The 14,729-nt window shown below is 39.0% G+C and overlaps 1 protein-coding gene across 1 annotated transcript in view; it reads right to left on the bottom strand.

Moving 5' to 3' along the window:
• The window catches only part of Pkhd1 (PKHD1 ciliary IPT domain containing fibrocystin/polyductin), a 490,001-nt gene that overhangs the window by 158,456 nt on the left and 316,816 nt on the right, over positions 1-14,729 (bottom strand). Inside the window, exons 54-55 of the mRNA XM_087568149.1 lie at positions 7,830-7,943; positions 5,167-5,254 (exon numbers count right to left, since the gene is read on the bottom strand). Of these exons, the coding sequence (XP_087424275.1) occupies positions 5,167-5,254; positions 7,830-7,943 (202 nt within the window). The remainder of the gene's footprint in view (positions 1-5,166; positions 5,255-7,829; positions 7,944-14,729) is intronic.

Genomic DNA, 14,729 nt, shown 5'->3' on the forward strand with positions numbered 1-14,729 from the left:
GCTTCCTGGTACTTAGGGGCAATATTAGCATGCTTCCTGTCTCATTCCCCTCTCACCAACAGTTAGTGCGCGCTCTCTCGCTCGCTCTCTTTCTCTCTCTCTCTCTCTCTCTCTCTCTCTCTCTCTCTCTCTCTCCCACCTTCCTTTCCCCTTCCCTCCCTACACCCACCTCTCTCTCTCACTGTCTCTCTATCACACATACACACACGCACACACACACACACACACACACACACACACACACACACCACACCACACCACATTATCTAAGACAATATCAGGTGTTCCCTGAAAAACTAAAATATTGCTATCATCTCTTAAAGATCTTTGCCATCTTCTCTGGCCTCCAACTCGGCAAAAGCAATCATTTTCCATCAGATCAAAGCTCAGGCCAGATCTAGTATTTGTCTACTTAAAAGTCTATGAACAGATAGAATGAAATACAAATACCTTAAGATTAGCTAGAAGACTAACCACTTAGTTTCAGAGAACATGTGCCTATGGCTGCCTAAGCCATGGGCTGTGCATACATACGATGGGCAGAATTGTTTAAGAACAAACTCTTCAGCTTTATGCAGTCTGTTGTGACTTACTCTAATTACAAAATGACCATTTGGTTCATCTTTCTCTCCAAAGGTTTCAAATATAACCAAGTCCAGTGAGGAGTAACGAGAAGGTAAGTTTACAAATAACATACAGTAAGAAGGCTTATATCCAAAATATACAAAGAACTCAAGAAGTTAGACCGCAGGGAGACAAATAACCCTATTAAAAATGGGGTTCAGAGCTAAACAAAGAATTCACAGCTGAGGAATGCCGAATGGCTGAGAAACACCTAAAGAAATGTTCAACATCTTTAGTCATAAGGGAAATGCAAATCAAAACAACCCTGAGATTTCACCTCACACCAGTGAGAATGGCTAAGATCAAAAACTCAGGTGACAGCAGATGCTGGCGAGGATGTGGAGAAAGAGGAACACTCCTCCATTGTTGGTGGGATTGCAGACTGTACAACCATTCTGGAAATCAGTCTGGAGGTTCCTCAGAAAATTGGACATTGAACTGCCTGAGGATCCAGCTATACCTCTCTTGGGCATATACCCAAAAGATGCCCCAACATATACCAAAGACACGTGCTCCACTATGTTCATCGCAGCCTTATTTATAATATCTGGAAGCTGGAAAGAACCCAGATGCCCTTCAACAGAGGAATGGATACAGAAATTGTGGTACATCTACACAATGGATTATTACTCAGCTATCAAAAACAATGACTTTATGAAATTCGTAGCAAATGGTTGGAACTGGAAAATATCATCCTGAGTGAGGTAACCCAATCACAGAAAAACACACATGGTATGCACTCATTGATAAGTGGCTATTAGCCCAAATGCTTGAATTACCCAGATGCCTAGAACAAATGAAACTCAAGACGGATGATCAAAATGTGAATGCTTCACTCCTTCTTTAAAAGGGGAACAAGAATACCCTTGGCAGGGAATAGAGATGCAAAGATTAAAACAGACACAGAAGGAACACCCATTCAGAGCCTGCCCCACATGTGGCCCATACATATACAGCCACCCAATTAGACAAGATGGATGAAGCAAAGAAGTGCAGGCCGACAGGAACCAGATGTAGATCGCTCCTGAGAGACACAGCCAGAATACAGCAAATACAGAGGCGAATGCCAGCAGCAAACCACTGAACTGAGAATAGGACCCCCGTTGAAGGAATCAGAGAAAGAACTGGAAGAGCTTGAAGGGGCTTGAGATGCCATATGTACAACAATGCCAAGCAACCAGAGCTTCCAGGGACTAAGCCACTACCTAAAGACTATACATGGACTGACCCTGGACTCTGACCTCATAGCTAGCAATGAATATCCTAGTAAGAGCACCAGTGGAAGGGGAAGCCCTGGGTCCTGCTAAGACTGAACCCCCAGTGAACTAGATTGTTGTGGGGAGGGCGACAAAGGGGGGAGGATGGGGAGGGGAACACCCATAAAGAAGGGGAGGGGGGAGGGGGATGTTTGCCCAGAAACCGGGAAAGGGAATAACACTCGAAATGTATATAAGAAATACTCAAGTTAATAAAAAAAATTAAAAAAAAGAAGAAGATTCTTCAAGGAATCTCACTGGCTCTACATTGGCTGAGTGAGCAGGAACAGAAAACAAGTTTGCTAAATGAGAGAGAACGACTTTCCTGGAGGTTTCCTCGTGGACTGTACTTATAAAATGAATCAACCGTGTACAGACAAGGTTTATGTGTCAAGTTCTCTTATTAAGTTTGAAGAGAAAGGAGATTCATGTATTATATGTTCTCCTAGAAATACATGAACAAATGTTTATGCACCCCACTCAGGGTACCAGTGAGAGACCAAGTAAGAGTCAACCCATATCTAGCTGTATAACCAGTGAAGTACTTATGGTCACTTACAAGACCACAGGTAGAACAGCAACAAGGGTGACTCAAAGTGGGCTATCACTGAAAAGCCTTCCCAGTGTGGGTTGACAACTAATTAAAGCACACACCCCCTTACTAGAGTTTCTTAGGGGAAACCAGGAAGCTTCAGCTAACAGTCTCTTCTAGCAATTACTATCTCTAAAGTAACCCTGCAAAATGGCCCCCATGATGCTTTCACATCCCAGGAGTACCCTGAGACTCATGAACTTTCTAGATAATGATTTAGTACAAACTCTCATTCTGCAGCCAAGAACTCACTATATAACTGAGGCTGGCCTTGAATTCATGATGATCCTGCCTCACTGGTTGCTTACCAGAATTACAGGTATGATATTCCCTGCCTGGCAAACTTTCCGAATTTTATGAATCTTCCTCCTCCTTCCAAGAGAGAATGTTTCAATTTGAAGAAAACAGCTATATAACACAGAAAACCAGTATTCTATGATACTTACACTTTTAAAATACAATTTCATTAAAACATTCCTCTGTGAGAATGATTCTAGGAAATGCTAGCTTTTAAAATTTCTAAGTTTTAGAACATAAGCAGTGGAATTAGATGCACTGGGAAATATTCAGCCATAAGAACTTCTAGCTTTGTGACACTTCTTTGACTTTTGTGACTCCAGTTAAATAAAATGTTGATAATAACCCCACTCATATATTCCAGAGAGATTTAAATGGGAATATATATACTATAAATACAGAATACATTATATAGAATAAATATAAATATAGAATGAATTGATTTATTCATATATGTGTGAAACATATGTATATATTATAGTCCATATATATATATGTGTGTGTATATACACACATACATACATACGTACATACACACACATACACGCGTACGCGTGCGCACACACACACACACACACACACACACACATTCTCTTTTTTCTTGAGTTGAAGCACCCTTCTTCTTCTGTCATTAGAACTCCATGTTCTTTGGATTTTAGATTCTAACAAGCTTCTAGACCCATGTTTTTTATTAACTTAATTTTCTTTCTGTACCATCAGGACTATATAATGCTATGATCAATCTTTTTTTATTTAATGGTTTTATTTATTTACATTCCAAATGTTCCCTCCTCTCCCAGTCCCTTATCCAACAGTCCTTTATGCCATCCTCCTCCCCATTGCCTTGAAGAGAGTGGTCCCCCCCACCCCCCTACACACAATCTCCTTAATATCCATTTATCTATAACAAAAACCTCTAACAACCTCCTCTGGGCACTATGCTCAAACTAAATAGGTATGTGGACTTACATACACAAATATACATACATTCACATACACACAGAATATATATGTATATGTATATATGATTATATATAATGATGTTATATATATGTATATATATATGAAAATGATAAAGGAACCTTAAAAATTAAAAAGATAACTGCCGAAGAAATCCCACCAGGGAGTACATAGCTGAAGTTAGGGCTTTTGTTATCCTGTCTGTTGGAGATACCCTGGCTTCTTTTTTTTTTTCATCTTTACTAACTTGAGTATTCTTTATTTACATCTCTACTGTTATTCCCGGACCAACATTCCCTTCCCCTTCTATATGGGTATTCCCCTACCCATCCTCCCCCCATTACTGCCCTCCCCCCAACAATCACATTCACTGGGGGTTCAGTCTTAGCAGGACCAAGGGCTTCCCCTTCCACTGGTGCTCTTACTAGGCCATTCATTGCTACCTATGAGGTTAGAGTCCAGGGTCAGTCCATGCATAGTCTTTAGGTAGTGGCTTAGTCCCTGGAAGCTCTGGTTGCTTGGCATTGTTGTTCATATGGCGTCTCAAGCCCCTTCAAGCTCTTCCAGTCCTTTCTCCGATTCCTTCAGCGGGGGTCCCGTTCTCAGTTCAGTGGTTTGCTGCTGGCATTCGCCTATGTATTTGCTGTATTCTGGCTATGTCTCTCAGGAGAGATCTACATCCGGTTCCTGTCAGTCTGCACTTCTTTGCTTCATCCATCTTGTCTAATTGGGTGGCTGTATATGTATGGGTCACATGTGGGGCAGGCTCTGAATGGGCATTCCTTCTGCCTCTGTTCTAAACATTGCCTCCCTATTCCCTCCCAAGGGTATTCTTGTTCCCCTTTTAAAGAAGGAGTGAAGCATTCGCATTTTGGTCATCCTTGAGTTTCATGCGTTCTGTGCATCTAGGGTACCCTGGCTTCTTATTAGTTAGGGCCTTTATGGATGAGAGCTTTCTATTTTCTGATCTGTGCTTCTAGGAAGTCATCTCCTGTTGTTTTCATGTATTCATCGTGTCTTCCTCGTACTAGTAGATGCCTGTAGATTGTGTTCTATACGGTCTGTTTAGTTCAAGGCAATGGTGGATCCATTCTTCCTCGTCTTCTGCTCCATCCCACAATGATTTCTGCCAGTGTCTCTAAATGGTGCCTTGTCAAGTCTTGCTGTTACATTTTCAACTTTAGTCCTTGTCTTAACTCTCAAAACTCATAGTTCTACCGGAGCACACATGACGTAAAACTACTCTTAGTACATAGTTTTCTTTCCCTAGATTTCGTACATTTCACCATTTTATGATGTGTTACATGTTTTTTTCCAAGTAACCCCACTTTTCAACTTAATTTTGAATGATATTTAGCATTTCATTTCACAACCCCACACCACAGACAGCCAAGTGAAACAATAACAAGAAATGAAGGTCTCCGACTCTCTCCTTACCTCTCATTTCCCGGGGCAATGTCAGCTCCAAGGTGTACCCAGGATTTCTTAGGATATGCGCTGTGAAGGCGAAGTTTCCCATAAACTCCTGAAAAGTTAAAGAATCAACAAATCACTCAGAAAACAATTCCATCTTGTGTTTCAGATCTTTTTACACAAACTATGCAACATATAATCCATATCTAAGAGTGTCTACCTTATCTTTGAAAAAAACAAATATTTCTATTATAACAGGTAAAATATAACTCAAAGACCTACAGAGAAAGTAAAGCTATATCAGATAATGACACTCTAAAAACTGAGATATACACCATCTAATGGCTAACCAGCACATATTAGAGTCTGTCTGCCATTAAGATGACTTCAGGACTTTTGTGATCTCCTGGAAGTCAGTCGGTTTTGGTATTTTATGACTTATACTATATTTTCCAAGTGGCAAGACTTGTTCTATTTCCTGAGGATGGGCTTTTGGTGCTCTTTATTACCATTGCTTTCAATACTAAAACTTAATATTTTGTCTTACTATAGATAATCAGGGGAAACATGAACAGATATTCTGTTTTATTTTGGACTCACAAATTATAGTTTTACAAGGGACAGTCAGACTGTATCTCCATGCCTTTTTGAGATTCAAAAATAATTCATGGCTATTTTCAACCACATTAAGTATAATTTCTCATAGTCTATAGTTTTCCAAAAAACAGTGACCATGCACTCAAGCAGTAGGAAAAAAGTAATTATGTGTTTCCATATGTGCATTTATTTCATTAGATAAATCTAGATGAAAAATATGTGTCTATAAACATGTACATCTAACTACAAGTTTTCATTTACCCTGCACTCAAATGGATTATGTGAATAGCCCTACATAGGTAGAAACATTGTCACTAATTTAGCAAGCTAAATGTTCATAATATTTTATTAAAAATGCAGGAATAAAAATGCATAACAATATCATTGAGATAACAACAATGTGCCTTGGATTTGCAATGTGGCCCAAAATAGTAAGGGCATAATTAATGAAACCTTAATTAAGTATTTGTGCCAATGTATGCAATTTCTTCTAAACTCTAATTTAGACAGATTTGCTAGAAAATAAAGTAAGAATTAATAGATGCAGATGAACTTTATTTTCAGAACACACCCTAGAATCAGGTCTTCATAATATACTTTCATAAACACGTGTCATAAAATAGCAAACAACAAAACTAAAACCACCTTTTACTCACCATGGGCTAAGTACCTAGACAAAAAGGATCCTGGGATGATTTAGAGGAATTTCCAACAACAATTTTTGTTACAAAAAAAAATCATATCTTCAAAATCTAAATTATCCGGAAAATTCAATTAACTAAAAAGGCAGATTTCTTGGTTATTTCCATTCTCAAAGGTTAACTGTAAAATGATTCTGGTTCTTACTTGTTCCAAGAAGGTAATAAACTACTTACAATGAGTAAACCTGCCATCTGCTTATGATGTCATAGAAGCCAAGTCTTCTGTGAATTGGGTATTCTTTGTTTTAATTGCTATCAGTAAAAATTATAAAGACATTCATTCGTTGAAGCGTGTGGCTGGGGCTAGGGTCAGCGCACTCTGTAGTGTGGACTCCCACCAGAAAGTTTCAACTAATGTGACTACACACACTGAACAAAGGGATCAAATCAAGTGTTCCAAGTATAGTCCTTCTTCGTCTACTGTGAAAGTTAAAATTCTTCTACCCATGTCATGGAAATAATAAAATAAACAGAATTCGTAGGAAAAAGTTAGTTATTAAGCATTTCAACATTTTATACAGAAATTATTAGGTATTTTGAAACTAAGTCAACAAACCCCATGATATCTGAATATGTATCCCATAATGTTCATAATTCTCATATGAAGGCATAGATGATAGATGGATGGATAGATAGATGATAGATAGATAGATAGATAGATAGATAGATAGATAGATAGATAGATAGATAGATAGATAGAGATAGCTGTTCATCTAAAGGGAAATCCAATAAAATGATTATCCTAGCTCTTGACAGTAACACAGTCATCTGGGCTATATGACAACATAGTACTGAAAAACATAGTAAATGACTCTGACCTGACTTGTTTCAACTCTCCTTCTGTAAGGAGGATATATAGATACGAGTGACCTAGTTTTGAAATGGATGAAAAGTCTGGACTGTAAACAAACAAAAAAAAGATTAAAAAATAAATAAAAAAAGAGAGGGAAACTGCTTCATACATAGAAATTTCCCTTTTACAAAGCAAATAATCCCTGTATAGCACTGCTCTTTGGTTTGGAAACATTCATATGTGTCTGCACAAGATATCCCAGTCTTAGTACTCTCATGTAGAAGAATTTAGGATTTGATACTATGACACTGTGACAGTAGGAGGAAAATGTTGTCAGTAATGAATGTTTTCATGGCCATCACACATATATAGTTTATCAGCTCTGGGTCACAGTTATGGTATCTATAAATGGACTTTGGATATCTGATACATCAAAAAGTAAATATAAACTGTGCAGAATTCAGCCACTATCTAATAAACAGAACTCCTCTGCCTCTCTGTCTCGGTCTCTCTGTCTCTATCAGTCTCTCATGCAAAAACATAGACACACCCATTACACACAGGTTATAGTAACATACACGATGCTTAACTCTTACCAATTGTTCCAGGGTCAACACGTATTCCGTCAAAACGGTCACAGAAGATTTCTTCTGAGGCTCTGAGGAGTATCAGAAGTCTTTGGTCTTTTCCTAAGGGGTTTTCCAAAGTACCTGATAAGAAAACAAAGAGCATCATCCAAAACAAGATAATTTGAAATGCAGAGAGACCCAGAGTAAATGCTATGATACCACTGTATGGGGAAGGGCACTGGTCACATAAACGAAGTAACTGCAGAAAGCATGGGGTTGCACATGCCTCTCTGAAGGAGGCTGGGTCACTCTTCACCAGCTGTCTGTTACTTCTCATCATAGACTGGCTCAGAGCACACTTTACTGTCTCCTACTATCCAGGAAGATTTGGTAAAATGCTTCGAATTAGTGAACTTTGGATAAAATGAGGTAGAAATGGTGTAAAACAGGGTAAAAGGTGTCAGCTAGCTGTGCCAGGTATTCCACACGTCTCTTCTCTATCATAGAATTCCTCACATCTTTGGGTACCCAAGTGAAGACACGTTTAGAAAACCCCTGAGAATAGCATGCAGACTCAAGCCAAGTTCAACCCTGTCTAATATGAATCCTCATTTTACAAACCACTAAGACTTGAAGGTTATTTATTAAAGACCATTATTACAGCAAAGCCTGGCTAATACAGTGACCAAGGTTATGTGAATTATTGTCTCCTCCACATGGTTTAGCATGTAATGCTCCCTACACACCTGAGAAGTATGATTCTTCCTTCACTATAAATATCCACATATAATAAGGACTGGTATTTACCTAATCTATCCGAGTAGCAATGTATAAGACTTCAAACAGTTGGTGGTTTAGTAAGCCAGTAATAAATGGCTTTGTATAAGCTCTGTTAGCATCATTGGGATACAAAAAGCATAATGCTAGGACACTCAGCAGATGGGACTTGTGTCTGACATCCTCTTCTGCCATGTTCTTAACAATTTAATTGTTAAGGGACTTGCTAACATTATTTATTTGTGTACATGACCTAGGAAAATTATGCTATTCTTACATAATCAATTGTTGAAGAACTAACCAGTAGAAAAGTCCTCCTGAAACTCTATATTCTATGGAAGCATTCTCACCAGAATTTTCTACCGTCAAGTAAGACTTTTTCAGTTTACCAGTTTCCAGAAAACAACAACAAAGGAAATGGGGGTTGGGGAACTGAGAGATACGGTATAGAATAACTGGTAAAGTCAAAATTACCTACTTGTCATTTTGCTTAGCCTTTTTGGCTCAGGCAGCATAAAAGCATTCCTCCCACACCCCCACTGGCACTTTCTGTGCTCATAGTGTAAGTTCGTTCGGGGTTTGCTATATTCATATCTCCTGGGATCGTTCTCTCCAGCCATTACTGTGTCGATAGCAAGATGCTGAGAGACAAATCAATCTGGGCAGGACACGACTCAAGAAAAATCAGTGGGATGCATGGCTTAGGTGTTTCTGCTACAACACTAAGGCAAGCTCCTGGTCTGTATAGATGCCACAGTGCCTTAGCCTAGAAACAAGAGTATCTCAGCCCAAAGAAGAAAGGAGGCAAAGAACAGGAGACCGTTAAGCAAATGCACTTGGCGTGGCTCTTATCTCGCTGTTATAAGTCTATCCAGTAAGCTGTTTTCCAACTGCGATTTCATTTATTTCAGCGGGAAAAGCCTTGGTGGGGGGTGAGATGGGGGGTGGGGAGGAGACCTAGCAGTAATCAGATACCAGAGAGGAAAAGTAGGACACTTTTTGCCCTAGAGAAATGTATGCTGAGCCCCACAAAGAGTTGTGCGCGTTGCTCTAAAATCGGAGATTAAATCAATTATGCAACCCCAAACTCCAGCACATGTGGAGCCTTCGCAGAAAATCTGGGCAAAATTAGTCAGCCTGCCGTGATCTTTGAGAATCTGAAGAGACCAGAGTTTGGATTCTTTTTGTTAAGATGGGAGAGGGAAAAAGATGGAGCCCAAGATTCAGAACCGGGCGGGGACAGGAGCGGGAAATGCGCGATATTCTAACATTACAACAAGGTGCCTTCTGGATTTGTAAACGCTGGTGAGAGGGCAGCTTTTGGGGGCCTGCCGTCCCTGATGTAGTCTCAGTCTTGCCAACAGAGGTGGTGTGCTCTCCTCAGGATACATGATACCAGTAAATAAGAGTAACTAGCGCTGAGACGCAGTGTCCTGGATGAGGTACATGGATCTTGGCTTAAGTTTGTAAAGGTGCTTTGAAACCTGAAGTGTATATATTGGGAGACGCTGCTGATATTTTCACATACATGATGTCCCTGTATCGTTAAAGGTCTTCAGTGAAAACTGCAGAGATTCCATGAGAAAATGGAAGCAAGAAGAGTTAAAGTAACTAGTGATAACTCACATAGCTATTAGGCAGTGGCATTGGGCTTAGATAAAATAAATGCCATTCTAGGGTGTGTGTGTGTGTTTGTGTGTGTGTGTGTGTGTGTATGTGTGTGTGTGTGTGTGTGTGTGTGTGTGTGTGTACATGTAGGACATAGTTGCCACTACTTAGCATGATGGCGGGCAATGGAAAGAGAATTGGTTCCAGATGTTAAAATCACCTGGGGAGACGGAAGAACATAAGTTCTGGATACCGAAGATAACCATTATTGATTTGGGGGATATGGTACAATTGAATCCATGAATTTAAAACATATAAAAATGGAAAAGGACCTTTTATTATTTTGTTAACTATCCATGATAGAATCAAGTATGAGGCTAGTTTACACTTATGCATACCCTATCAATGTGATTGCCGGCACCTTGGAATCAACGAATGCATTCAAGGTTATTCCCTAATTTTTCAGATCTTTCCCTTCACAGTCCTTTTCATTCTTCCCAATCCTCCATTTTCCACCCACAGCTGGCTTCACTCTAATAGTTTTTCTAAGAATCGACTGCGCTCCTGAATTCCAGTCCGTGAAAGTGGCCGAACCTCTTGTATTTTTAGGGACCTGAACTAAAGATTTAGAATTCGGTATGAACAAAGAGGAGTACATCCTCAAAGTTCTTCGGCTTGGTATTTATAAATAATGGTAAACGTTTTGTAAGTGTTTTGAATTGACCAACAAGGAGAAGCATTGCCTGTGTTTTCTGTTCATGTAGAACAATCCCCTCTTCTCCCGCTTTCTAGTGTGCTCCTTAGCTGAGCCACAGTAAGTCCCCAAACACGTGCTTCCCCGCCTCTGCCTGGAAAACCACTCCTAGCCCTTACTCACTGACCTCCTTACGTCCGCATGGCTTTATTCAGTTAAGTCTGGCCCTTCTTGGCTTTAACAACATAGCATATTTTAGCTCAAAATAACACAAGCGCCTTTTGCCTGTTTTCTTTTCCTTGTGAGCTAAGAAACTGCCATACATTCTAAAATACTGATTTTGAAATCTTTTAATATTAAAGATATTGAACAGATTAGACAATTCTTTAGGTTTACTAGTTTTGATTAATAAGGCATTAATAAAAATGTAAAGATAATGTAATGTTTGTGAAAAGTGGTATCCATTTAGAAATAGAAATAGAAATAGTATTTTCTATGGCAAATCTTAAGACTGTGGTGCCTGTTCGCAAGCCCCAAAAGACCAGCAAGGTGGCGCCAGCGCAATTGCACTAGGGTCTTTATTTACAAGCTCAGCCTTGGGCCATACTGTTGTGTCTGCCGCAGCGAAATGGGAGGGTGCAGCCCCCAGTCTAGTTTTGGGCAAGCATTTATAGAGGCGAGAACGGGTTATCTAGCCTGGCATGCATCTAATTGGCATTATGGCCTTTAACATAATTGGCTGGTGCTGGGAGCCAAATCATAAACTTAACTTCTGTTCATTTCCTGATTGGTAGTTGTTAGCAAGTGAAATGTAGAGACAGATGGGCTTGTAACTTGAGGGGCAGATTTGTGGGGGGATAACATGGATACTGGTGCTAGGTACCGGCCTTTAGTTAACTTGAGTTCAACCTGAGGTTAGGTTCTCTAAGGTGGAGGCTGAACCCTAAAGATCTGTTCTCTCACAACCTGTATTATTTATCATTTATTTAATGTATAACAGTAGTTGTCTTCAGACACACCAGAAGAGGGCATCGGATCCCATTACAGATGGTAGTGAGTCACCATGTAGTGCTGGGAATTGAACTCAGGACCTCTGGAAGAGCAGTCAGTGCTCTTAACCACTGAGCCATCTCTCCAGCCCCAAAACTTATATTATTTAATGTTTAGATATTTGGCCCTTTTAGGACTCTTCAAGAACAAAAGTGGAATTTCATGCTTCCTATACTTATAAAACACAAATTTTTAAATATAGGATTTAGAAAGCATATATCTTCCATGTTACTTTAAAATACTTTAGCCAACCATTACCTGAATTAGAAATCTGTTAGTGTAAAGTCTGATTGGCTGATGTCTGGTCCACTTTAGTTCTCCTAAACCATGTCTTTGTAGAAATACATGCAGCACACTTAGCCATTAGAAGTGTATTTGCTTGAAGGAAGACATTAGTATTTATTTTAACCTGATATATTATTTTATATAAATGAGGGTTTTGCCTTCATGTGCAAGAGCTGTGTGTCTGGTGCCCAACAATGCATATTAGAATATATATTACTCAGTTTATTTGGATGAAAGGAAGTATATACATTTATATAAATTTTCTATTCAGACAAATATCAAGATTCCTATGGCAAATCTTATTTTAAAACTTATACAATAAAATGTTAATATACCTTTTTAGTACTTTGATAGTAGTTTGAGTAGATATGCTATTTCTGGTCTTATCTCCTGGATCTAGACTTACAGGTGGTTATGGGACACCAGGTGGGTGCTCAGAATTGAACTAGGTCCTCTGCAAAAGCAACACTTAACCATTGAGATCTCTCTCTAATCCCTGATATATTGCTTTTAGCAATCAAGCACATGACTCTCTGTTTGTCCAATGATATCATGGCTTTAGGCTGAAGGATATATTCTATAGTTTTCTTGGGTTTGTTTGTTTCTTATTACCTAGTCACCCAGTGAGTCTTGCAGAACTTCCAGTTTGGAAGGCAGTAAACTATGAAGATTTGCTTCCTTGGGATTGAGGAAGCTCCAATCCTGGAAGCAATGACAGAAGTTTCTATACACCTAGTGCTTCATTTCCTGACAATCAAAGCCAGATGCTAACTATGGCCTCAGGCTTCTGGCTGCAACAATGAGGTAGCACTGATAAATGGCTCTAAAAAAATGTATGACTAGTTTCAGGATAAAAGTCTATGTTCTTAGCATAATCTACTGAGTAACTAACTAGGCAGTTCATGACATGACTTGGCTATGACAAGCCAGAGAAACGATAAAATACTGTCTCCTCAGTTCACAAATGTGTGCAAGTGTACCTTGCTCATTTAGGGAATCTGTTCATATTCAAAAATTATTAGAGCTGCATGTCTGGTGTCCACCAATGCATATTAGAATATATATTACTCAATTTATTTGTATGAAACAAAGTATATATATTTATATAAATTTTCTATTCATACAAAAACCAATATTCCATATTACTTATGCATAATAAAATATTTATATTCTTTTCTTTCAGTATTTTGACAGTAATTTGAGTAGATATGCTATTCCAGATTATCCACCTCCGAAGTCATTGTACAAAGTATTACCCAAAAAAAAATTCACATGCAGTTTTGAAAGCATAAAGTCCCTAGTGAGTTGAACATTTGTGTCAATATCATGCTAACATCAATGGTAACTATGATACAAGGAACACATGTAAATGAATTGGTGCAATTCCTCATTTATGTGAATATATAAATGGAGACATGGCCAGACAGGTGCTCCTGTGCAAACACACACAGATTAGTCAATGCACTCAACAAACCAAAGATGGTGTTGGCATTTTTAATTGGTTCAAGACAGATTGTAAAAACTGAAGTTGGGTCACCAACTTTTTCCTGTTTTCCTACTTGCTCAATTCCTTTCTTACAGGAGCGCATCATGGTCATTTCAGCATTAACACTATGAGTCCTGCCTCAAAGATGTAGACATGTGAGCACTATGTGTTCTAAGGGGTGAAAACGCACCATTAGACAAGGTAGACCTTGGTCTACTCCATATATTCCCCCATATTCCCCCGTATACCAGTCCACACGTTATCAGAAGCTGCAGATAACAAGTTTTCCAACATACCTTAAACACTGTAATGTAACAAAGAGGATACCTGAAAACTAATGCATTATATTAGTAAAGAGAATGTAGTAAGGGGAAGAATAACAGGCAGAATATACCAGAAATAAGACACCAAATGCCCTCTATTAATAGACACAGGAAAGTGTTCCTAGGAGAGGCTGAGTTGCTAGAAGTTGGGAAGGGAGGATTAAAAAAAATGTGAGAGAGGCTGCTCATGGTTTTGTGCTTTACCAAATACAAGATTTTGAAATATATAAGAAAAACATGCCAATATCAATTTCCTCATGAAAACTGTGAAGGGATGCTCTCTACAGTTGCGAAGACTCCCAGCTAACAAATACTTTTGGAGAATGTTATGGAAGCTGTACAGTGAATTTCTAGAGTAGAATTTGAAACTTAATTTACACTGTTCTTTAGTCCAGCTGCTGCCCTTCCACCTCCCACCCTGCAACGCAATGTCCTGCCTCAAGCCTTTTGCTTGAGATGTTCATCAAGGCTGAGAATGTCTTTCCCAATCACTGTAGGTCTAGATCCTTCTGATCTCTTTGAACAGAGGTTGCATGACCCTTTAGACTACTCGTTATTAACCACCCAACTTATAATGGCCAACAGGGAACCTAGACCTCCCCAGAGTATGTCCTTAGTTTCCTTTAGAACACACTCTGTTATCTAAATGTATCATTTCTGTAAATCTCATGGTTTGTTTTCCCAAGAAAACAAATTAAAAAAAA

This window comes from Rattus norvegicus, chromosome 9, assembly GCF_021556685.1.
Source record: "Rattus norvegicus strain SHRSP/BbbUtx chromosome 9, alternate assembly SHRSP_T2T, whole genome shotgun sequence".
Taxonomy (NCBI): domain Eukaryota; kingdom Metazoa; phylum Chordata; class Mammalia; order Rodentia; family Muridae; genus Rattus; species Rattus norvegicus.